The 26,847-nt window shown below is 42.1% G+C and overlaps 1 protein-coding gene across 2 annotated transcripts; it reads right to left on the reverse strand.

Moving 5' to 3' along the window:
- Positions 1-2,165: 2,165 nt before the first annotated feature.
- Positions 2,166-26,639, reverse strand: grk5l (G protein-coupled receptor kinase 5 like). 2 transcript variants are annotated; one of them, XM_080051573.1, is made up of 16 exons: positions 26,067-26,639; positions 10,888-10,971; positions 10,672-10,784; positions 7,292-7,369; positions 6,970-7,067; positions 6,609-6,701; positions 5,425-5,488; positions 5,201-5,341; positions 4,923-5,113; positions 4,700-4,737; positions 4,465-4,554; positions 4,155-4,363; positions 3,702-3,839; positions 2,743-2,880; positions 2,481-2,612; positions 2,166-2,386 (listed from the first exon to the last, which is right to left on the reverse strand). In XM_080051573.1, exons 1-16 carry the CDS (start codon positions 26,116-26,118, stop codon positions 2,303-2,305), a joined length of 1,743 nt encoding a protein of 580 aa, XP_079907699.1. In that variant the 5' UTR covers positions 26,119-26,639; the 3' UTR covers positions 2,166-2,302. The 2 variants fall into 2 exon arrangements, with proteins under 2 accessions (XP_079907699.1, XP_079907698.1); XM_080051572.1 differs by having other exon boundaries at positions 10,876-10,971.
- Between the last annotated feature and the right edge of the window lie 208 nt (positions 26,640-26,847).

Below are 26,847 nucleotides of genomic sequence, written 5' to 3' on the forward strand. Positions count from 1 at the left end.
AGTAGTATCACAGTAAAGTTAAGAGCTTGTCTGTCTACAGTTGTGTATTACACAAGGTAACTAAGGCAAAACGAGGAGTAGGAAAATAACTTCTCTGGTCATTTCAATATATTTGAATATTAACAGGAAAGTGTTCTGTGGCTGGACAGACGGAGGAGACAAGGAAATAAAGAGACAGGCAGACTTTGGGGTACTCAAACTATAGCACATAGTTTATTGGGACTTGAAGGACACAGTGGGTTTGGCTTTCACATGCACTCAGCACTTTGCTGTACATCACATTAAGAAGGAGAACTCCCACACTGACTCCCTCCTCCTCTTCCCTTCCGACAGACCTATGCGTGTCCGTGTGTGTTGTGTGTTGACAGGTTCCCCGGCGAAAACGAACAGAGCATGACAGTCAGAGAACTAACAAAGTGCTGAAGTCTGTGTGGGCATCGTCTGGGAGATCATGCTAACAAGGAGGCACTTCAGTCTGATTCAGATCCTTTTTTCTTTTTATTCTTGTCATATCAAGTACGCAGAGAAAATAAAAATAAACAGGCTTGAGTGAGATTGGTAATTTAAAATGATGGCATGTACCAGCGTTCACTACTTTAAATTATGGGAAATACCACATTCTTAAGAACAAGCAGAAGAGATTGAGCTTTTCCTCCCTTTTAATTGGCGGTGCAGCAGAGAGCGAAGGCCACTCCTTTGTGTGGTGGTTTTGTGGGATCCTCTGTGGTATCTTCCACTGCCGCCCCCCCCCCCCCCACCCCCCTGCTCTGATATGAATGAACTGGACCGATTAAAAAAAATTTGGGACATGAAATAAAAATAGAAAAATAAACAAGAGGAAGACCCTTTAGATTTGTGAGGCATTTTGAAGAGCATGTTCAGTGTAAGTGTTAAAGGGGCAAACATGTAAAATAAAAGAAACCTGTACATGTGACAACGAGGGCTATGCAGCAATATATTCAAAATGGAGAAAGGCATAGGGAGAACAAGAACACTTATGTTTGGGATGTAGAAATCAAACGGCACGTGACAATATCAATACACTATTATGTGCCTTAACGATTAGAGGTAAAAACATTTTTCATTTGGTGAAGAAACAGTATGACATTTTTAATTTTTTACTGTGCAACTTGCAAGTCAGGCTGAGTGCATGTGTTCCTCTCCGATTCCACGGGTACTGTGCTAAAAAATCGAGCTAAAAAAAGAAGAGATTTATTTTTCTCTACAGCATATTCATTATTTTCTTTTTTTTCCAAACTCCACTTAATGTCAAATATAAAGTGACACTGTAAACCAAGGGAGACATTTGTGTATGGTATACGGTGGTTAAGTCAGTGGAATGAGGTATGCAGAAGCAAAAGGGATACAGCTATCCATACTTAGGCCTACACTTGTCCATGCAATGAAAACACAACACATTTCTCACAATTCTGTGTGTGTTTGTCTATCTGTACTGTATGTGTGTGTGCTTGAAGCGATATGATATGTCTGCAGGCTCATATTTAAAGAGAGTGTATAAAGCGTACAACGCGCACTTGGATCCTTCTGTGTGGTTCTAAACGACGACTGAAAAACCGACTGAGAAATCAACAGGACATAACGGTATCACAAAACTGAAAACTGTAATCTTTGGCCTGAGTGTACGCAAGGCAATGTATTGTACATTTTGTGTTGAGGTTGTCGAGGTGATGTGTTTTGAATGTTTAGGAGTGATCTGAGGTATGGGAGGTGGAAATACAGAAAAAGAATAAGTTAAGAGGAAGAGTTTGCACATACGGTTTGCGGGTGTATAGAGGGAGAGAAACTGGTACAATTTTACAGGCCAGAAAGTAAAGCACTGAAAATTAATGAAAATAAAAAATTCCTTTTCTGGAGAAAAAAATTAAAATTCACCAAGACCCCATCTTCTATCCTTTGTGGTGGTCTTTCTTATACAGTGGATCCCCTGAATATTAGCTTCTTTTATATCCTTTTCCCGTTTTCATCAACATCAGTGGCTCTATTTCTACAGTCCAACAATCCTGAGGGTAAGTAAGGTTTGTCCGAATAGTTCCAAACGTCTCCGCAACATTGATCATCCCACTACAAATGCCCGGGGGTTCTCGGGGCCTGGTCAAACCCCCCCCACCCCATCCCCCTCCCCCCACCCACCCTCCCATGGTCTGACCATTTAGGCTTTTAGACAGGCTATCTCCGGCTGCTGCTCAGGGCCCCAGCTGTGAACCAATCAGCAACAGGGAAGCCCCTTGGAGCTCCTTCCCTTTGAGTGTGTGTGTGTGGCTCCCACACTGTTGCTGTGCCACTAGGGGGCAGAGTTGGACATGGAGTCCACAGAGTTTACACTGGAAGACTGCACACGGCTGTGGGAAATAGACACCTCTGGGTGCTGCAGCAAAAAAAAAGAGAGATAAATAAGGTTTTGTGTGAGTTCATTTATATGGATTCATCAGTGTTCTGTGTGTGTTTGTGTGCTCACTTACATGTCTTCTGAAGATCCTGTCCAGCAGGCTGCGTCTGGGGGGCTCTGGCAGCTGATTCCAGTCCAGATCGGGAGTTCTCGTTCCTACAGCCCCAAACACATTCAAATCTCTGAAACACTCAGTTTCTATCATCTGAATGAGAGAGGGAGAGGAGAAAAGACAAGAAGGGGAGACAACTTCGTTAAGTCACTCCTTCTAGCAGTTATACAAACTGCACGGAGCGAGCAGCTGAAAAGATGTCATATTAAGTGCACACACTTACCTCATTCTGCCATGGGATGGAAACACTGCCTGTTGTAAATTTGGAGTAGAAGTCATTGTCAGTTTGGTCCAAATTTACTCCCTTGACTGTGGAGAACTGCTCTATGTCCAAAACATCCTTACAGTACACGGCCCGAGGCTGGGAGAGGGCAAAGACCACGAAAAAAACAGGACACAAGTTTATCATAGCAGATCATTTACAAACATGGGATCTTTTTTGCTGTTCTTGAAAATACCTTGTAGTAGGACTATCAGCTTAATGTCAGATTTTGCTATTTTGCTTCCATAAAATGTCTTCTTTCATACCAGTATAAATATAAGGTCCAAAATGTACATTTAGGTGTTTGTTTGACTAAACCTTGTTGGTTTTTTATCTGTATATTTCTCCTAAAACCATCTTTAACAGCCATTATCTCAACACTAATTTTTTTCAATACTCTGAACTAAAAATCTCAACTTCTAAAACCCTTACATCGACTAAACTTTCCATGATCCTTCTTAGCAGCACTATTCTGAATGTCAATAAAGAAAGATTCTTCCATATGTTGTTTAATTGTATTGATTTATGATACATTTTCTCCTTAGGAACATGCTGAAAATGCATTTTAAGACCTGCACATACAATTTTTTTTATTTATAAAATGAAAAATGCCTGTATCCAAAATCTTTGAAAAACTTTGGTAACAAAATGATTGTGAAAATGACTGTGGCTATCTCTAACATCTAGATTTTTGGCTTTTAAAGAGATACAAATGTACGCATAATTAGTTAGATATTGGCACATTTGCATTAAAACATTTCTGAATTTTTTTTATAAAAAAGAAACTGCTTTAATGTAAGTTATCAACTGGCAAAGTGTCATGATGATATTTAATTTATCAGTCAAAAATGTGACCCTATTCACCTACAGTTTCAAACCTTAAAAACCATGCAGTGTGTACAGTAGTATGAATAACTCACATCAGGCACAAAGGGAGGCTCCATTATTCCGGCCTCTAGCCTCTTAAAGTTGATGTGTTTGAAGAACGGGTGGACTTCTATTCCCTCTGCTCCGTCTGCCAGGCACCCCAGCCTCTGCTTGGGGTCTTTGGTCAGCAGCTGGGTGAGCAGCAGCAGCATAGATGAATAATCAAATTGTTTATCATCCATCCAAACAAATGACACACTCAACTCACAATGAAAAAACTCACAATGAAACACTGGGTGTTGAATCTTCAAGCACACATATTTAAATCAAGATAAGATAGCACTACAAGTTTCATTTATTCAGATGCCACATGGACGTTTCGGGCCAGACGCCCTTACTCAGCGTGCATTGGCAATAAATTAATAAACTTGAAGTGCTGTCCTTATCTTCATCATCCATCCATCCACACAAATTATTTTTGTGTTTTTGCACCATCAAATGCTCACCATTCTACAGATGCCCTTGGTGTCCTCTGTAAACTTGTCGCTATACTCCTCCTCTTCCTCCTGCACCCTCCTCTCCACCTCCTCCCGCTTCACTCGCTCTTTGCGGGCACGGAACGGCGATCGCCCGGCGGTCATCTCGTAAACGAGACAGCCCAGCCCCCACCAATCAGGACTCATAGCGTACTTTTCATTGTTAATCACCTCTGGAGCTACACAGAAAAAGGAAACAGGTTGTTGTGCTTAAAAAGTTATGGTGATTGCACACAGCTCATGTGTACTCATGGAAATGTTGACGGCCAGTGTTTCTCACCCATGTAGCCCACCGTCCCCACCCTGCCTCTGATGAGCTCTCCCTCAGGCACTTTGATGGCCAGACCCAGGTCAGAAATACGGATGTGTCCTGCAGCATGACAGCAGAGAGCATGGTAGCAAGATACTGATTTAACATATTCAACATTTTGATCATTCATGTATTTTCACACTGTTTATCAGCTGCAAAACCGAAAATGCTGTGCAATAATATAAAGCGAACTCTAAGGTCTCACCATTGTCATCCAATAGGATATTCTCTGGTTTCAAATCCCTACAAAGAAAAAGAAAAAAGAAACAACATTAAACAATGAATTAAAGTATCAACTAGTCAAACTAATCTCATTATGTGAGAAACCTGATTCGGTAGGAAATTGAAATAACCCAAATAAAATAATCTGGTTTGAGAAGTCAAATTGGGCTGAGCCACATCTCTAATAGCAGTTGAGAAATGCTAACCTGTAGACGATGGACTCCCTGTGCAAATGCTGAAGTCCACAGCAGATTTGAGCAGCGTAAAACTGGACCCTGTCCTTCTCAAAGCCCGGCGTGCCCATGTTGTAGATGTGAAACTTCAGGTCTCCGCCGTTCATGATGGTCAGCACCAGACACAGGGCGTCTTTGGTCTCATACGCGTATGCCAAGCTCACCTAGGGAAAGAGGAGAACGTGTCGAAAGGTGCTAGACCATAGAGAAAAGAGACACCGCCAGATAACACCTTTCATGTTGTTACTCACCACAAACCGGCTGTTGACTTTCTCTAAAATCTGCTTCTCGTTGAGAGCCATGGACTCTCCTTTCCTCTTCTTTATCCTTTTCTTCTCCAGCTTCTTGCAGGCGTACATCTTCCCTGTGGCTCTAACCTGGCAGGCACACACCTGAAAAGGGAGGGATCATATCTCACATATTACTGGAATCATTATTATCATTTCCCACCATCATCTTCAACTGCGTCTCTTACCTCTCCGAATCCCCCCTTCCCCAGCACTCGGTACTGCCTGAACGTGTCTTTCGTGATCGGTTGCCTGACAGAACACAGACACAGCGAAATCCATTAATAGGAGCTCGTGAAGTATTGATTAGGACGGAGATATCATCTGCGCAATTCAATGCCATCCTGAGTCTGCTTCCTGTTCACATGGGTGGGGCCCCTTCGTACGCAATTTCACTTTTCCAGACACAAATACAATCAAGGCTGCTCTGAGAGCCTGCTCTCTACTTCCAACAGCCTTCTGTATGCACTCTGCAGAAGATATTAGACGGTTTAGTGTCTGGGAAGTGAAGTGTGATTCTATCCAAGTAAATGTGTTTTTTCACCTGCCAATTGTTGTCACAATGTGTTACCTTTTTTGTAAATAAAGCTTGATTTGATTGTATTATGAATTTGTTAATTAGCTTCAGTTTGACCAAAGACAGCAGTGATATTCTGCTTCTACATGTATGCAAGTGACAATTATCCAATAATATGATTATTAATAATGTATCAATCCCAGGGTCGTTCAAAGACTTAAAGTACATTCTACAGATACTATTTTAGTACTTTAATTTATGTAAAATCTTGAATGTAGGATTTTAATTAGCATTATGGAGTATTTTTACACTGTACACAGCAAAGTATCTAAATACTTCTAACAAAACTGGTTAAAGTGTTATTCATATTTACATTGTAAATGTATAACAGGGCAGCTGAGGCTACTACCATAGTTTACCACCACCGGTATGACTGTGTGTGAATGAATGGAACCTGGATCCCTGTAAAGTTGAACAGTTTAAAACGTTGCTTAAGACTCACTTTTTTTGCATTGGCCTTTAACAAAAGTTGAGACTTTGACCCACCTTCCTTTTTTTCTCGTGTACTCGTGACTAATAATGATTGTAGTGTTAAGCATTTTTACACACAATCAGTGGTCACTTTATTGGATACCCTACAAACTAATGCAATCCAAAATAATCTGCTTTTATGATGTTCTTTACTTAGTCCTTCAGATGTTAATTCAATTGTATGTCTTAACATTGAGGTCATAGTTGGTGAGGGTGATGTACAGGACCACATTCAGTTCAAAGGTGTTGCTAATGTATGTAAAATAGTTCAATTGGGATGGGATTAGAAAACGATAACATGATGATAATGATTTATTTGCATACCTCTCCAGCACCTTCCACTGCAGGAATCTGTCACAGTACATGCTGTTCTGGTAGTCTACGAAGGGAGCTCCACACAGGTAGTCGTGAACGGCCCTGATCCCACACACACACACACACACACACACACACACACACACACACACACACACACACACACACACACACACACACACACACACACACACACACACACACACACACACACACACACACACACACACACACACACACACACACACACACACACACACAATTCAGTTAGTAATATCGCTGATGTTTGTGTCATACGTTAACGTGTTTTGAGAAAATGGCAGAGAGAAAAAAAAAGGTATGCCGACAGGTGAGAGGAGAAAAAACTCACTTGCGGCAGTTGTTGAAGATCTCCTTACATGGACTGAGATCAAGGTTCTCTCTGCACTGGTCTGCGAAAACCTCGGCTATTTCTACACGCTGAGGTGACTACATCAACACATGTAAACACACACAGTGACATATTCGCACACGTACATTACTGTTTAATTACACTCACTACATCGAACATGGTATCAGTGCATTAGGTGCATTAACTACATTGTTATTTTCTAGCTATCTACCAGTGTATCGGGTTATCAAGTTCACGATTAAAACAAAATGTGAATAAAAATGAAAACAAAAAAGTTAACGTATCAGATGAAGAAACCTACTTGTTTGCAGAGGAAAGTCTTGATGATCTTGTCCCCGTGGTTCTTTCTATTTTCATCAGGCGTCACCTCATAATCTTCCTGAATGACACAATGGCATCATCACATCACTGACAACAGAACAGATGAAATGGAAAGCACTGAATTTACTTCGTCACATGTGCACATTGTAGTATGAGGTTCAGTAATTTATTCGTGGGTATACCTCTCTCGCAAACAACAATTATGCTTTAGCACTATAACAATGTCTTCTACAAAAAAAAACTCCCTTTCTAGTCATATCAAGTCCAAAATAACAATATATAAATTGTCCTTTTGTGTGAACGTTATTCCATTTGGTTGTGCTTGTAAGTGATTGTGAAGAAGATACAATAAAAAAACATTGAAGATAACAAAATATAATTTTTTTCTCAAGGGGCGTTGCAGTCTGTAGAGCAACATCCTCTAACCCTTGATTTGGATACAGGAAGGCCAACCCTAAGCCCGCAAATAAAACTTTAACACAAATAAATAAAATCATGAATCATAAATACAACTCAAATGTTTCATTATCATCTATCCAGAGGAGGTCTGCTGAGATAAAGGACATGTCACTTAAAATCCAATCCTCTTAAGTAATGCTGATGAAGACTGAGGATCCGGTCATAGACCAGAGGGACTCCAACCGGATCTTAAACTTTCCTCCCTCTCGCTCTGCTTTCCAACAGTGAACTATCCAAACTGCCAAACTTCTGTCAAGTTCCGTTTCTGCCTTATATGAGACAACACGTGTTCATTTGTTGTTTCATATGTATTTGCCGTTGAGTGGTGACGAAAACACACACCCGTGACTTTGTATCTCTGCGTGTCGCTGTCACTCTGACATAAACATATGGTGCTGCTGGTGAACACATTGGGCCGCTGACACAAACAGCTTTGGCTGTTACACACTGGACTTCTCCCAGAAGGGACAAAAGCACACCGACGCATTTCGTAGCCAGCACTTTTTAACCTCTCAAAAAGGGGGTGGAAGCAACATGGTGCCCTGTGCCCTGCATGCTGGCCCTGGCTCTTTCTAACAGTGGCTTCTTTCCAACATGCTCCTGCGTTGCCTGGCAACCACACAGTAAACACGGCGGGATTCCTTGAGGTCCTGGAGTGTCACAGTGTGTCACACCAGCGTCACCAGCTTTCCACTACAAAACACACACCACACACACACACACACACACACACACACACACACACACAAGCCTAGAGCTTAAGGACAAACCGTCTTAAAAGGCCACAGCACAACACTAGAGAAAAAAGCCGATGGAAGAAATAAATACATACAGAAATGTAAATATAGGCCTATAGTAATATTATTGAAAAATAGAGAGATAGAGAGGGAGAGAGAGAGGGAGAATAGTAGCGAATTGTGATTGCTGCCAAGTGTTGATTAACTGAGGCTTTGTTATCAGAGGCACACACATACACACACATACACAGAGAGTAAATGAGCTGAATCCCACCCTTTGCCAGTGGGGGGTCAGCCAAAGGGAAAAGAAGACGCCCCTTTAGCCTTTTGGAAGCAGAGGGGATCCAACACACACACTCACACACACAAACACAAAACTGTACGCACACACCATCTCATGATGTAAGAGGAACTGCTGGAACCCCCGAGCACATTCCTTCCTATGTTGAACAGACTGAAACACACAAATATACACACGCACCCTCTTCCAACAAGATGTTCGTGTTCATACTTTCTCATGGCTTACACACTCCTCAATATTTATTTCGTATCATGATTGTAACTCATTTTCCCCATCTCACTAACCTCCCTGGTTTATTATGTTGTAGTTTCTGTGACTAGATTATAATCAAACAGTTTGTAGTGAACTTCATCATTGCACAGGACTCGCAGGTTATTTGATCACTTGACATACAAGCACCTTGCTGTAATCACCCTGAGGCCTGGTTTATTGTCAGAAAAATGTGTGAGTGTAAAGCTCAACAGTGAGCGCGCCCTCAGAGCTTGTCACATGGATTGCAGACTTAGAGTGTGTAAGTGGTTTCCCCACTCGCGGAGGGTGATGGTCAATTTTAGGGGTGGGCGTCTGAAGGGGGCACAGGAGGGGGAGGGATAGGGGGTGTCGGGATTGGAAAGAGGGGGCTGGTGTGGGAAACAATGCTGTCCTTTCTGCCCTGTCACGTGCCCACAAAGATATTCTGGGCATAGATAAAGACTTAAATGTGTCATGTGGGAGTTATTCCGTCTAGACGCATGTGAAAGAGATTGAAGGGGTTGAGGGGAGGAGGGTGGGCCTGGCTGATTGAATAATCACTACTCAGTTTAATTGTCTCCTCTAGCTGCATGACCCAGCAACAGAGTACTTTTCGGGTTAAGCTGTAATGAAAGTGAGTGCAGTGTCAGAGTGACCTGTGTCCACCCAGGAAAGGTTGTGTGCGCTTTTCCGTCTAACCCTTACATAGTCACACCTGGGAAGGTTTTGAGTAACGGGACTATAAGCCAAGCGTCTCACCCCTTTGTAATTGTTGTTGTCAGGCTTTCCATTGTAGACTGAGTTTTTCTCATCTATCCGACAACCGTGGATTTTATTGTCTGAAATGACAACCATTGCTAGTTCCATTCATCCGCTAAAGCTAGCTAGTGTAATGTAATGCCATTGCTAAAACTTTAAAAAAAGAGCTAAAGCTGGCTTTGTTAGGGTTCTAAATATGCATAGTCGATACATCCATTAGTCGATATACACTACCAGATACTTTATACTGATAAGTAGGCAGCATGCTTTAGCTATATGCCTTAATGTTTGTGTGTTCAATAGTGTGCTTCACTTTTAGAAGAGAGGAGGATTTGAGGATTGATGGGATTTGGCAAAATGAAACACTTGATTGCATGTTTGGCTAGGAAATTCACAAAAAGAGCAGGGCAGAGCCACCGTCATTACTCTATTACACAGTATTATATAGTACCACAGGGTTGATGTACGGTAGATGATGATGACGTATGATGATGTGACACTTTAGATCACACAATAATGTGGTAGGCCTATAGTTTATGATGTGACCATATGTTTTGGAAGTAACAGGCTACTACTCTAGGTAGTAATCTAGTGAGCTAGACTGTTCAATCCTTTCTCCTACTCTTTTGGTGTTGTAAAGGATAAATATAACACTATACACCACCCTCGTTCAGAAACCAAGTATCTCGTTTACTACGGCCCTGCAAACAACTGGGGATTGTGGTTAAAAAACTTGTTTATATTGATGCAAATTATAAAAGGATATTCCCAGATTCCCAATGTCAAACATCTGGTTAAAATATGTCCCTTTGATGTGGTGATTCCACGTGTGTGTGTGTGTGTGTGTGTGTGTGTGTGTGTGTGTGTGTGTACCATTGCGTCCAGTAGCTGGATGCATCGATGCAGTTTTAATTTGGTCTCACAGTAAAGACGGAAGAGAAGCCGTCCAATAGGCTGTTTCACACAGATGCTGACATAGTCCATATCTGCAGAAGCAAACAAAAAAACACACACACACACACTTTATAACACATTTTCTTGCGACTCCAATAGACAAACAGGTGAGAAAATGCGTACCGATGCAGTTACCCAGCTCATTGCACTGGCTTATATGGGGGAAGCGAAGGATCTCCTTCCATTTTTTGCTCCTCCCTTTCCGCTTTCCTCCTCCACCTGTGGTGACAGAGAAAAACAAACAAACAAGAGGTGATTGTTATAACCAAAGAACTTTATGAAGTTGTCAAAGTTTTTTTTTCATCAGAGTGGAGCAAATGAGGGCCTAATGGATTAAAGGAGTGGGAGAAAGAGTGGTGGTGGTTATGTGTCGGCTCTCCCCTTAATGAAATCACAGTCTCAGTGTGTATATATAATTCATATATTACGTCTCACTTCTTCCTTCAAAATCTTCTCTCTCTACTAACATTCATCCTCACTCTGTGGCAGTAGCTGAAAGTGGGACAGTGTGTGTGTGTGTGTGTGTGTGTGTGTGTGTGTGTGTGTGTGTGTGTGTGTGTGTGTGTGTGTGTGTGTGTGTGTGTGTGTGTGTGTGTCTGACAGTCAGAAAGCCTATTCTGACCGGCCCAGTTCTCATCAGGACCCTGGACTTTGCCAGACTGGATTCCACCACTCTGAATAATCGAGCATCAGCTTCCTGCAGCAGCAAGGCACCATCACAAACCGAAATCCATCCACAATGTCTTTTTGCATCTTTAATGGGAAACATACGGTGCAGTCATCCATTAATCCAATTTACTTTGCCTTTCGCATTCAACCACCTCCACACTTCCCATCTAAACTATGTTAAAATCACCTCAGCCTTTCCGCCCTCTTATCTGGTCCACAGCACGGGATTAAACACATCTCTCAGAACTGATTTCACTGTTTTCCATCCATCCCAGTTTGCATTGCCCTACATCATGTACGTTTGGGTTTTATTTTTTAAATATTTTCTCTTTAAATGCTAATGAACTGACAGGGATCTCCTTTTAGCCACGCTCTGTGGTGGAAATTGGCTGCGAGCGGCTCACCCGATGTGAGAGGCAACATTGAGAGCAGGAGAAGCAACGACAAGCAGACATCTTTAAGTAATAAGTCAGGAATGCGAGAGGCACTACGTCATGCTGGAGTCTCTGAGTGGGAGCTTTAGCAGTTTTCCCATCAATCTTCCTGCATCACAAAACTCCTCATCCTTCCCTCCTCTCTATCGGTTGATCTCAAATATACCGCATTCCTTTTGCAATATTCTATGACACGACGCAATACATTTTAAATTGGTATGTTTTGGTGGGACTGGAACATAAGATGTCATACAGGCCTCATTCAAGAAATAAGGAGCTGTATTTGTATTTAAAAAAAGAAAAGAAAAATACCATTGGTTTAGTAACTATTTCTTGTGGAACCATTTTGAGTACAGTGACAGTGCCGTAGCAGTCTCATTTTCCTGAAGGTAGATTGTATTCTTCTTTCTATTGGGCTTTTGATGCTAACTTGCCACCAAAGGAAAAAGAAACATTACTATAACAAGTCTATTCACTTACATGTTTTTGTTGAATACAAAAGAAAAATATCCTTGTCTTTCTGTGTTGTGTTGAAAAATTTGTATTAAATTTGTATAAATAAACTATATATATAAAAAAAAATAAAGAAAAATATCGGCACTGATTTCAGACGTGTTTCACCCACCCACTTTCCTCCAACCACACAAAACAACAATATCCTTATATTAGAGTCACAGGCCCCCTTGCTTTATGTTTCAAACATTCACTTTTACTTTTCAGGTAACAAGTTTGGCTTAAAGAAGAAAGGACAAGGCCACTAATGTTAGCCAGGCATGCTGACAGTTGCATATTACTTCAGAGCAGACCTATCCACTCTTTAAACCTTTGATCCGACGAAAAAAGGCCTGTCAGAAACCTTTATTATAACTTTGTGTGGGATATGCTTTTAGACAAAGGACCCCGCGTCATCACAGTTGGAACACACAGAACGGTATCACCACAGACAAACAGCAAGTGTGAATGTATTAATAACTCAAGTCAAAGGATCCCCCTAAGAGAATCATTAGCTGCCAGCACCTGCCCCTCATCAACATTACTGTAGACCAAACAAGCTATAAACAGGCACACCTCCTTATTTAGGCACCAGTTGTTCTCTGAAAACCAGCTAATAGGTAAAGTTATGCCCCATGACCACACTCTGCCGCGTTGCTGTGTGTTCCAATATTTTAATCTCTTATAATAAAAACATGATGTCTGCCAAAAACTGCAAGAGCACAGTGAGTGGAGAAGGTCATCCTCCCACGGGGGCCTCGCAGCTAAAAATGAATGCTAATGTAATGCATTTGTGGCTAAAAGCGGCCACCAAAATGGCACTGATTTCCTGTGAAGGGTCAACATCAAGTCAAATAATTGTACCAAACATCGCTGCTCCACCCAGCCATTCAACTCCGACACAATGCTGAGACAACCACAAATAATGCAGTTCCTCCTATTTCTTTCAGTGTCCTGTTTTCTTTCCTTCTTACTGCTCTCCAAACCTATTTATTTCTCATTTTCCTCTCCCCCTTCCTGCTTTTTCTCCTGCCATCACCTCTCAATCTTTCTCTGTTTCCTGCAATCCAGCGCCCTTTCTTTCATTTTCAGACTCCGTTGGGGATTTTGTCCGTCAACATCAACTCCATCATCACCATAAAGTTGCTGCCAGCCAATGACTGCCTCAGGCCCATCAAGCCCCTTTGCGTTAGGGTTGGATAAGGTCACGAGTTTACAGCTTTATGGCCATAGAAACAGAACATCCTTATAGGTCAGTGGTTTCCTGTACTTTTTGAGCATCATCATGACCATTGAAACAATGTTATGTATACTTATGGGCTAATTGTAGTAGGTTGCACAAATCTGGGTGACTGCTACAGTATTTCAGTGGACCAGTGTATGAAGGAAAATCAAGAAGGAGAAACACAATATTTTATTTTTTTGCTATTCATTTCACAACCCTCTGATTTCTGTTACTACCAGTCAGTGAAGATGGTGTTCAATTATTAAGGGGCCTCATATCTTGCATACTCTTTCCATATTCATGTTGAATAAAACCTTTAACGTCATTATTTAAATAAATAAAAAAATAGGGTGTGGTAAAGTAAGTGCAGATGAAATCATCGAGCAGCAGTCTCTCACAAGTACCCCTGTCAGCATATACATATAATTGGTCCAGCTATAACATACTACGTTAGGACTGATTCCAGGATGAATATAAGGAACATCAGACGTCTATTGGGTGCAATTTTGATCTGAACATCTAGACACAAACACACCCAACCGCTCCCCACAAACATGCAAATAGTCTGCATACATTAACCGCCTCGATGCAATATACGAATACATCTGGTCTTAGTCCTCAGACATCTCTGGTTAAACAAACAGGACTTTTATTTTGTTACAATGGGTTCAGACTCTGTTTTGCATTGTCAGTGGCTGGCGTCAGCTGTTGCATATCGGCACGCTGGAGGGGAAATATTCTGGCGGGATGTAACAAACAAGATCTGAGGGGGAAGCTAATAAAAGGATTATCAACATCCACATTAGAAAAGGCACACATTTTTAAAATCATGGTAAGATGCTGCAGGAATAAACCCAAAACAAAACTCCATTTACATGTTTTTTTTTGTTTCACGTCCAGATCAGTAACTTGGCGTTCCTGCTTAACAAAACATAAAAACTTAGGAATATTCCTCCATAAACCTCCTTGTCTTTGAAACCCCATTTATTTTTTTTCATCTATAAGGAATTCTCATTCTCTCATGGTCTGTCACTTACACATGAGTAGAACTATGCCCTGCACCGTGGCTACAGTGCACACAGGAACTTGTCAGTCTAATTTGTTCCATGAGGGCAGTGTGGTCACCGCCCATTATTTATGTTTCTGCTCAGCAGCTCTGACATCATCAAGGCATGTCAAGGGAAGCAAAAAGTAAGGCCAAGGGGGAACGACATCCGTCTGGCACGACACCAGGGGGTTACCGGCATCCTAAACATCTGTGTGTGTGTGTGTGTGTGTGTGTGTGTGTGTGTGTGTGTGTGTGTGCGTGCGTGCGTGCTCACAGTGCTTCCACTGTGACCTCTCTCTAGTAATGTCCTCTTGCTTAATTTAACCAACTCAGGGCAGTTCTACAGGCCGCATCCACCAACACATTCAAAATCGCCCTGCTTAGCTGTGAGGTTATTTTCATTAAGTGTTGACACACAAAAGAAGTCAATCCATTACCACGTCTGGAGTGAGTGCGCACACACACCCACACACCTAGACTGTCACTTCAGATATGCAGTCAGATCTGCTATGGACAACCAGACGAAACCACATCCTGAAACTCTCACTGTGCATCTGGCATATATGTAACAGCAGCATCCGCGACAGAGTGTGTGAAAGTGGCAGGGAGGAGTGCTCTGAATGTGTGCTATTGTCTACACTTACACTTTCATTTATGTCGACATCTGTGAAGTTTTATGCTCATCTCCTCCATCATCAAACAACTGATTATTGCTTTCTGATCATCCATCTCTCACTCATTCTCAATTGTGTGATGTGTTAAATGTCAGCCTTGCGCTTGAGTCACACCATGGTGGTCGGCGAGGTACCAATGCAGTGAAGCCAACCGCCACCAGCCAATGATACAAATGCCTTTGTTCTCCAAGTCTTCCTCCTCTCCCACAATGTCCCAAATGCTTGTTACGTGGAACCCATTTGCATTACAGCTGCAGGTAAGGGCCAGTGTCTTTGCGTATGCAAAACACGAGTGATAAATACACAAGAAGATCATTATCTGGCAAAGGAGAGAGGTTTGCATTGGCAAAAACATCCTCTTCCTGCTTCTCTGCAGTGAGATTCATTGGGTTTTACTTTATTGGAAGGATCATCTAGATGATACAGTGCTAGATATCCATCTCTAGCCAGACAGAGAAATGGAGATAGAGATGCATGGAAATAAATGACACCTTTCCAGATGAGCTTGTGTTGGGTTGTACAGCAAAACATGTCGGAATGTTTGCATATTGCTTGTACAAAGTAAGAGGGGTAAATAAAGATAATGAACCAATCCCAATCAAGTTGTTCATGATTCAACTCCAACACTGAACTGTTGAGGCCTTATTAAGCAGTAGCGCCATCCTCCTCTTTTTTCTATGTGGGAAAAACCTGTTATTGAAACGGGGAACATTTTATGGTTAGTTCTGAGGTTTAGTTTGACTGCAGCAAGTGTGTGTTTGTGTGTGTGGCCTGTGTGCCATAGGAAGCTGCGGGAAACGCTGCCCAGACCTGAGCAGAAGGGGAGGACTATAGCAGGAAGAAGCTCTTTGTTGTCCTGTTCCAACATGATGTCATGTCGGTCCCTCTGTCCAGCCGCCTTATTGCCATCCTGAACGAGCCTCTCAGTCCACATAGTCCTAATTATTATTATCATCACAATAATAACTCCGGCTGTAACATCTGCTAACGCACTCAAAGCAAATATCTGTGACGTACACCTTTTACCTGACAACACTCGACTATTCTTTTGGCTGCTGGGGTGGGGGGGAACCGAGGTCACATGTTAAACCACTTAATGAGGGGTCATAAACTCAAAATCAGCCATAGACAATAAAAGGGAGATCTTATCAGCACTATTGATGCTAGCGTACAGCTGTGTCCCAGCACAGTGAGGGTTTCTGCATTGACAATAAAACATGATTCTAACTTGACCTTAACAACGTTGCTGTATTTAGCATACAAGCTACTTGTCCATGTGTTTCACATTTATTTAGACATGTATTCTCAGGGCAAATTCTTTGCTTAAAAGCTTTCAGAAAAAGTAAACAAGTGCAACTATTTTCCTGTCTTTATGTCCTTTTAAACATTACTTCTATAAATAGCAACCAGCCCAAGGGCACGAGCTGTGTTCATACAAACCAAGGTGATCAAACCGGTCCATGACCTCAGAGCTGGTGAGCTGCGACAGTTGTCGCTAGAGACTAGAGTAACTGTGTCTGCAAGTGTGTGTGTATGTGTATGTTTGTGTGTGTGTGTTCATAAGAGTTCAACAACCATATGCAAGGAGATACTCAGTGTGAAAACATGCATGCAAGGGCAGAAATCTCACAACAGCAGCAGAAGGCAGGCTACATTTCCTGTCTTGGAAGAGTCATGTGCCACATGTTTCCTGTTCCAAAAATATATAAAATATTGGATACATTGAGGGAAGGAGGGGAGTGGGGGGCGGCATTCAATAAACTAAAATTATATAACCCACCAGGGTGTCGGATCAAAGCACTGCACACACAACCAACCACACACACACACACACAACCAACCACACACACACACAGGGCAGGGCAGGCTAGGTAATACACACTGTTTGCTCATCCATAAAGATATGGCAGGACAGAGCATAGTCCACATGAAGCTGGCCATAATAGGACGCTCCTAGGCTCTGCCGCCGTGTTGGCGTGTTTGTTCACCTCCATAAATGTTTTGATAGGGCGAACATTATGGCAATGTAATCCTGAATCTCTGAAGGGGGGGAGGATTTTATTTCTTCTTTCGGTCGGAGCAAACATTGAGGAAAGTGCCTCCAATGAAAACAAGATATCCAACTAATCAAACTGATGAAACACATGGTGCACTATATGTAGATAGATAGTATTGAACAAGGCCTTGTACGTACACACACACACACACACACGAACGCACACACATCCTGGATATAGGGTTAAAGTGATTACATTGCTCCTCTCAAGCATTCTCTATTCTCTCTGTTCTCCATTTCCTTTTTGTGCAGAAACAAACACTCTTTATTCGTTTGTTCCACTTCTTGCTTCTTTGTTGACATTCCATGTTCTTTTGTCCCTGTTATGGCAACATCCCTCAAAAGAAAGAAAAAAAAAGATATCAAAGAGTGTGTTATGGTCTTAACTGAGCTTAACTACAGCGAGGAAGTTGCCGTTTCAGCTTTTACCAAGTTTATCTGGCTTTAGGGGGCATTCTGGTCATACCTGGGTGAAATTTTAATTTTAAAAATTGTTTGAAAACTCACAGCAAGCCTTGAACAGTTTTATTTATTAGTTTTTATAATATTAGATGTTCTAAACTACCCTATTTCTCTCTCAGAATGTACTTTAAAGCGTACTCAGGCTATAGGTTCTCATACAAAACCATTGTCTTATTAATATACATGACTACATTTCCTCATTAAAAATGTTAACATCATAAATTATAAGGCCTCTTCAAATTTTGAGCACTATAATTTCTGACCATGTTGTGTGTGTGGGTGTGTGGGTACATGACTTTGCATGGATATACAGAAAAGGTGCACAGTCTAACATTTGGCTCCTCATACTTCAGGAAGCTTCATCAGATACAGTATTGATTAATGTGCATCAAATATTTATTGAATGCTCCATTGAAGAGATATGGCAGCAATGCAGAGCAGAGGAAGCCAATCTCAGGCCGTGTAGTGCATCAAGACAGGATAAAATGCTGCATAGCTAATCAACTGTCTGACACAGGGAAAATTGATATCACTAGTTTGGCTGTTCAATGCATTCCTGGAGTACTTAAGTGAAGAGCTGTTAAAATTCACATTTTTTTTCAGCATCCACTTTGCTTCAGCCCACCTTGTCTACTTCTACTTTAGATAATTATCTCCTATATTTCCCAGAATTCCACTCAACAACCCCCAGAGAACAGGCGTACACTTGTTGCATCCAGTGGAGTTATGTATACTGTATGTGTGGGTAGTGGCGGCAGCAATAACAATAGAGATAGTAAGAGCCAGGGAGCTGAATCTTTCCACTCGTGAAAAAATGGATCACACTCCTACTCAAAACACAGCGAGCCTTGTGGCACGTTGTGGATGGAGAGATGGGTATCTCAGCTTCTTCTCTGGTTAATTTCTCCGTGCACATCAGCTACAGGGAGAAGACGGAGAGCCAAGAAAAAAGCCAGTGCAATATACTTCTTTAGAAATCACACACAAAAACTGACTTAGAACTGTTGATGTGGACAGGTTTCTTTCCATTTCACTTGAAAACAGTGCTGAAAACTTGTCAGTATGGAATATTTATTTGCATACAAAATTGGAGCAACAATTTGAAAACGCTCTTCTTTAAACATTTCCCAGTGAAGTTCCATTGCCATCGTTGAATTGGGTGGAATATCTCCATGTAGCAGCATCCAAATGTTAAACTATCAAAACAAAAAACGACAAACACTTTCACTCTCAACTTCTTCTATCAAAATTCTGTGCCCAGTACCAAATGTGCCTCAGCAAGACATGCTAACAGCAGCGTGTGGCTGTAACATAAACATAGGCTACAAACCAGTGGCGGCTCCTGACAATAATCTCAGGGGGGGCAATTGTTGCCATGATGGGAAATATGACCCAAAATTAACCTAAATCAGATAGCATATGACAATGTCATATTGCATTTAACTGTTTGTTTTTCCTGTTCATCTGGCATAACCACTCTGGCAACATTAGACAAGCATTGCACTGTACAGTATTTTTGGAAATTAAGTTAGTTAATTTCTTGAATAAAATTATTTTAGCTCTAAAATGATTTAATTATCCGGCTGTGGCCATCACAGATAACTTGTCATCTACCAGTGTGCTCCTCAGATAGGCTTCCTTTAAAAGTTAGGAGACAAAAATGGATGCTGGCATAGCATGTGCAACATTAACAGTGCTAATCATCACATTGGTTTGGGTTACTACTGTCTACAGCACTTGGTAGGCGGGTTTATGTCGGACGGTGAAAGCAGCTGTCAGCTAAACGACGATCAACAGCTGATCGCCGTTCAATAGCCGATCAGCTGTTGAACGGCGCTGGCTCGTATATGCAGATTGATGTTTAATGTTTGTTTTACCTTTTCTGAGAGATGATGCATAGGGGTGACACCCAAAGTTATTCATGCGGTCTCTGTGCTGCCATCAGGATGGATAAAAAGCCAGTATACAGTCCATATCATCATGCAGCGGCAGCAGGACAGAGCGTTAGCGCATTAGCATCCTGCTAGCCTCGTTAGCCGTTCAAACGAGCCCCGTGAAAATCCGCGTTTATAAGATCCCCCAATCCATCTTGGTAGATACTTGCTTGATGGTTACATTTTGTCTGGGAAAGACCTAGTCCGAGTCCGATCAAGTAAGTAGCTTGCCAGCCTAGCCTGAGTTGATATAAAGTTGTGTTGGTCTTGAATATGACCGCTCTGGGCTGCATACTGGACATGTGACTGTATCAGTCACTGTAATTGGTTTATTGTTTACTGTACGTATGACGACAACACGTTAGGGCGAGCACCCCCGGAACCCATAGAGATTGCATTGCGAGGCTTGCAGTTTGAAAAAAAAAAGTTTTACATTGATGTCTATGAGAGCGCTGGGGGCGATTTTCAACCAGCCCGACATCGCCCCAGAGTGACGGTACAGAGCACAGACGCTGATTGTACAATGATATTCAGACTTAGATGCAGGTAAAAACTGTATTGAAATCATAAATTATGATTATTAAAAAAAAATCATTATTATTCATTATTATATTTTCGTTTTTTGCTGATATGGCTCAAGGAGGGCGGCGCCCTATCGCCCTCTATGGGCGAGCCGCCACTGCTACAAACAATGACAATGCTAACATGCTTGTGTTTAGCATCTTAGTTTAGCTTGTTAGCATGCTAACATTTGCTATACAACATTAAACACACATTTAAAGGTGAAGTAAGTGATATATTTATGTTACTATACGTGTTAAATTGCTCTATATTTATACAGTGATCACATATATAGGGTGCGCATTTCATAAATCCGATCTCTAAGTCACCCGCTCTGCATGTAATTGTCAAATAAACTTTTCTGGGATCAGTAACTACTACTACAGTAACTACTCTTTTTTGGAAGAGTAACTACTCTTTTTGGAAGAGTAGCTACTCTCTTTTGGAACAGTAACTACTCTTTTGTGTACCTTATTGTGAAGTGTTACCAATGAAAATTTAACATATCACCAAAATGATTACAGTTCATCCTGTCTGAGCCTTCCTTTGTTTATACTATTCTTTGTGGTTGTTTTAACTTTGCATTGTATTTGTGTTGTTTTAACATCATCGTTTTATTTGCAGTGAGGTCATTAGTAATGAGGGTCAGCCCTCAATGATCCCTAGAGAGTATGCATAAAGGTTGAATGAATGAAGCAAATTTCATGACAAACCATCCATTCGTTGTTTAGACATTTCCATCAAAACCATAAATGTCAACCCACTGGTGGAACTACAGGAGAGCCAAAGTCAGTAGGCTTCATCCCATGGGGAGTCAGAGGGACCATACATGTCTGTATGAATTTAAATCCATCTCACAGCTGAAATATTTCACTGGCATGGCTTAACATTTTAGTTTTCCCAACTTTATATTATCACTATTATCAGTTAACCTGACTGCCAGTAAACACTTGGGGGTCTACGACTACGTTTGCAGGCTGAGTGCTCCTAAAACACATGCCAGGAAGTTAAAACATGAAAATAAACTCAACTGCTTCTTCAATAATTTAAGTGAATCATCTCTGAAAGATGTAATAAAAATGAGATGTGTAAGAATGGGTCCCAAACAGCTCTGCTTCTTTCCCATAAGAAGAATCCAGTGAGGAAATGACAAGCTGGTTTTCCTCTCATGCATTTTACTCTCCCCTCCATTAAGGCTCTCTAACCACTGAAAGACGACAGCATTATGTCATTGGGTCCGTCCTTTCAGAAAGGTCCTGAGGGATGAGCGCTGCAGGCAAGTGTTTTTGTTTGAGTGGAAGTGGGAGAGAAAGTTTGTATGTGACAACAGAGTGGAGGAGTCTACTCTACATTATTCAAACTGACATTACCATTGAGCTGACAGGTGGAGGATCAGACGGGACAACAAAGATCTGTGTTGTGTGTTTGGGTTGCATATTCAAACAGGTTACCCAGCTCATTTCCCTAGAATACTGTTACTCCTATCGATAGCGGCTCCCCGGCCTGCTGAGACTTGCTGCAGCATCACATGATGAAGCAACCCCCCCTCTCCTTGCAGCAGGCACTCGAAGCCACCGACACAAATCGCTTGTACAGAAATGTACCTCATGTCTGTTAACTAGGCTTATCTTGTATCATGCATAGCATCTTTTAATAACTGTTAAGATGGCCTGTAGCACTCTTGAGTGCAATGGGATCAAAAAAACAACTGCAAAAGATAATATCATTGGTTTCGCACACACACAACGAAATCCATTCAGGGTTTGTTGCTGTCTGGGCACTGAACAATCCCAAATGACTGGATACCACCATATTTAGGAACTTTGCTCTATGTACTTTCCCATTTACACTTCAGCACAAACATATATAAAAAGCCCAATAATTCTGGACCAATTTCAGATACCTGCTAAGTTAAAAAGGAGTGAAAGAAAGCCCATTTACGTTTCTCAGATCACAAATACATCTTTAGATGCCTTGATTTGTCTGACCAACAGTCCAAAACCTGAACATGTTCCCAAGTTTACAATCATATCGAACAGAGAAAAACAGCAACATCCCATATGGAGAAACTGCAATGATCACATATTTGACATCAAATGCTTGTAAAATAATTATGAAAATAGTTTCCATTTGATTCTCGTTTGTTCCACTATTTTCTTTTATCGACTAATTGTTGTAATTAAAGGCTGTCAAACTAGGTCCTTGACTCTTTAAAGAACGAGTCCACAGGCTGATAACCAATGTAGAGGATCACAGGCTTGACAGTCTTCTAAAACATATTTCAACAAGGCTGGTTCTCAAATGACATTTGGCTTGTGAAAATGCTGAAGGAGAAAAGAAAAAAGAGGCAAATCTAATGGAGAGAGCAGCTGCGATGTTTCCTTCACTATCATGTCTCGATTTCATTACCTGAAAAGAAACTAATACTTTCCCACTCGGGTCTTTGTACCATGGAGATCAATGTTTGTATCATTTTTCATGAACTGTATGAAACCGTTCCCTGTCCTGAATTGTACACCAAATGTGACAGAGGGTATTTTTTTTTCTTGTGCAACTACAACCTGCAAAAACACGAAAGACCGAACGCGGAGCTAGCAGGCATCAGAGTGGAATTCTGTGTTGTAGCCCAAACCAAATACCCCATCTCCGCTCCACGAGTCAAGAGAGGCATCTGGATGCAGCAATGCAGTTTTTCCCCCTTACTCTCATTCACTTAGACAGCCGATGACGTTCGCTCGCCTGGCTTGGAATCCGCGACCGCTGCCAGAGAGTTGTGAATGGGCAGAAACACACACACACACATAATAAGCTCAGGGTCTACTGCACTGATGTTGCTCTCGTCAGAGTGGCTTGGTTCAAGTTACATTGTAACAAAGGAATTCATCCCCACACCCTTCATCTGTTTACCGACACACACACACACACCTCGAGTATACCCTGGTTTTAAACCTGCTTACTCAATCTACATTTATGTCAGCACACATTTAAAAAAGGCAAATCCAAACAACCATATCAGGCTTGAATGACCACCACCCTCTCCCCCCCCCTTCCCAATTTGCTTAGCTGACATATTCACACAGCATAGCATTTTAAGATCCCAAAACACACCTGTACTTCTCTGACATGGCTAACATAGTGCCGTTAGCGGTGAGATGATACTCAGATGACCAAGCTGGAGATGGGTGTTTCATTTCACCGCACACTCATCATCCATAAAGTATCTTCCGCAGAGACCAGAGAGCAGCTCCACAGGAAGATGGAGCTCAGATGGCAGTAGCCCACTCATTTGGTTATGTAACAATCAATTTGATTAAATAGCTTATGGGCTGCATCTCACTGGGTATAATAACATTTGGCTTTATGTAAGCGGTCACTTAAGGGTATGGTTGGATGTGATCAGAACTGCTATTTTTCTATGGAAATCAATCAGTAATGTTTTCCACTCGTGACTCTTATGAAGGATCATATTGATAGTCAATCCTTTTAAAGTAAAGGGTTTAACCCATATGACAATACTGTATAGTTTTCACAAGATGTTGGCGGTGAACCCTAGACCAGTAGCCTACTGTCAGATCAGTCATGGCTGACACAGAAGAGCCAAAAAGCCATGTGAGGTTGGCACAGGGCTCACTTGGCCGCTCCTGGCCTGGAGACGTCAATAGCTTTTTATGTCTATTCTTCGCTGCCACTCACACTTGTTTTGCTGCTTTGGGAAGTGTGTGTGGACACTGGCTCAAAACATGGTGAAGATCGCAATGTAAGCTGGGGCCTTCCTGTTGTGCTTCCCCCATGAGCGTTTTTGGACGGAGGATGCATGCCTCTCGCTTCAGCTCCGGCTCGAGATGCACTCGCATACACAAACAGGAATAAACACACTTATTGGCTCCATTCACATTCGCTCGCTGTTGCTGGTATGTGACCTAAAATGAGCCTCTGCCGTCTCGCCATACTGTACGCCACCGTACATGTGAGTGAGAGAGGTGGCTGGGGAGGGTTACCACGGGCACACAGGGATCCGTTTTTGGCACTGGGCCCTGTAAGATAAAACCTCTAATGATTCACACGGTTAAAAAGGACACACAACCAATGATACTTTCACAACAACCTGTAACATGTTTCAACGGGTGTTTCTTCCCTCAGTCTTTCCTCTGTCTTCCCTTAGCCAAGCTGTCCTGTTAATCCTAACCCTACAATTTAACATGTGTGATGTCACAGATGGGAGAATGTAGGGTTAGACAGTGCGAACATAAAACACTCTTTCTGCCTTTTCTCAGGCTAGGATGAACCGATTTCTAAAATGTTTGCACATTTATACTACATAGGATCTCAGAGTTCAATACACCTTCATATTTCCACCAGTGAAGTAGGTCTTTAACTCTTAACTGTTGATCTGCTTTCCAATAGCTGTGTTTGTAGGGCCACTGAGAAAGGCGTGCTTCAATCCACTCAAAGAACCATTTCATCCCTTAATGAGAATTGTGAATTGCCCTTTTCTCTCGCACACTGTCGGGGTGCAGACTGGATGAGCACCAATGGAGCAGCTGGGACAAGCAAGATCTGTCATGGGTCATTAACCACTCTTATTAATTCATGAGGCTTAATTCACCCGGACCCAGTCGTGCTCTATTCCCATAAAACAAGCGTCCAGATTGACCCGCAGGCGAGAGGCGTCCTCATTTATGGGGGTTTTGACAACATGTCAGCTTCCGGTTCGACTTTATTATTATTTTATTCCCATTAAAGATTCCCTGCCATCTCCGTAGACTTCCTCCACTCCAAATATGTCATCATTGGGACTTGGGAGATAAATGGAAGGAGCTGCCAGAGGCGCGCAATCTTCTGCGTCACCCCCGCAACTCCACAGAGACTGTTGCCACATGAAACCATGTGCTGCCTGCAACCAAACTTGTGCAGCACTTGTGGGATGTGTTCATGTTTGACATGCACAGAAAATGTACTTAGTTTTTAGAATATACAAAGGTAAATTAATTTAGTATGGAAAAGCTACAAGTATGACTCTTCAGTCTCCGGGACCTCCAGGATACTCTAAGAGAAACAATCATGGCAGTAAGACTGCATGGTGTTTAACTGCAGGCCTTCGTCCCACCATAGTCTTCCTCAAAAAGAGCCATTAATGACACCTTAATATTTCAGGCTTCAAAGTCAAGCTGCATCTGGCCTTCTCAGACATTGGTTCATGTACACTGATAACCAGTCTCTCTCTTCCTCCGTGCAAGCCCCGTACATATATTTCAATCAGCGGTCACGTCATCACATCACCGTTCAAATGCCAGCCAGCCTGCTACACATGTATTCCGTTCTGCGAACATACTTCTTGCATGCTTTAGTGTGTGTGCCTCAGCATGTATAATGTGTTGCGAAAGAGTGCATTCATTTGCACAGACAGCGAAAGCGGATGTTGGAGGCAGATAGACCCCCCCCCCTTACATATGTGGGAAAACGCTTATGATCTGTCACAATCGAGTAGAAAAAATATCCGTTAATTGGTTTTTAGGTGAATATGTATTGATTTGAAGGAGATGTGTTCACGCTGCCCGTGATATTGCATAATACTCCCTTCTCTCTTGCATCAGTATAGGATTTACCTGCTGTAGCCGTTCAGACAGACCGCAGGCTACCTAGTGCCGTCATCATTACGATTATTCCCACCTTTTCTGCATATGGAGCGCAAACTGTGACACAGCCAGGCCTAGGCTACTTACTAGTTGCACGTAAAGCTCCTTCGTGTGTCAACTTACCCTCTCTCGCTTTTAGCAGTACAGTGTTGGCTACTATGTTCTCCAGCTCCATCAAAAAATAAAGGAAAAGAGGAATCCTAAATGCAGGGGGTTTTCGGTTCACTGGCGCCCGCAGCGGAAACAACGTCCTTCAGCGTGTTGTATGCTGTTATATTATCTTCACTCCTCGTCGGTATCCGAGCAAATTTCACTCATATCAATGTCGTAGGGGGTAAAACGGAATGTCATAGATTTGCTTGCAATGTAAGCTGAACATGGTTCTTCTTGTTGTGGGCTGGAAGTGCGGCGCTGCATTTCTACTCCAATCCCCCCAAAACCATTCCATGCGTAATTTGGCCTGTGGAATCCCTCCGATGCAGAAACGACTCAAGTCGAAGGCACCGACGTTTGCGAACCGGGTCCTTTTGAGCGGATTCTATACGGAGGTAGGCTACACCAGGATACCTCCAGCTTTACATTACAACAGCAGGGGTTGGCCGAGCGCACCGGAGAGGACATCAGAGCGACCCCCCTCCCCTGTTGGTGCGTAATCAAAATGGGATGGGCCTCTCTCTGCCACAGCTGCGTCAAGCCACAGACGGTAGTAGCCTACACCAGAAGTTCAACTAATTTGTCGGAAAAATAAAAGCATAGGACCAGTAGGCTACAATTTTTCTTTCTGGCAGTGACTCGTGGTGCACTACATGTAACATAAAGTGCCTAGACACACGCGTAGACACGTGTCCTCTCACTAAAGTTGTTCCATTTAACCATGGTCCTCCTGTGACACAGGTGTTTCCAC

This window comes from Ammodytes marinus (assembly GCF_949987685.1).
Source record: "Ammodytes marinus genome assembly, chromosome: 2".
NCBI lineage: Eukaryota > Metazoa > Chordata > Actinopteri > Uranoscopiformes > Ammodytidae > Ammodytes > Ammodytes marinus.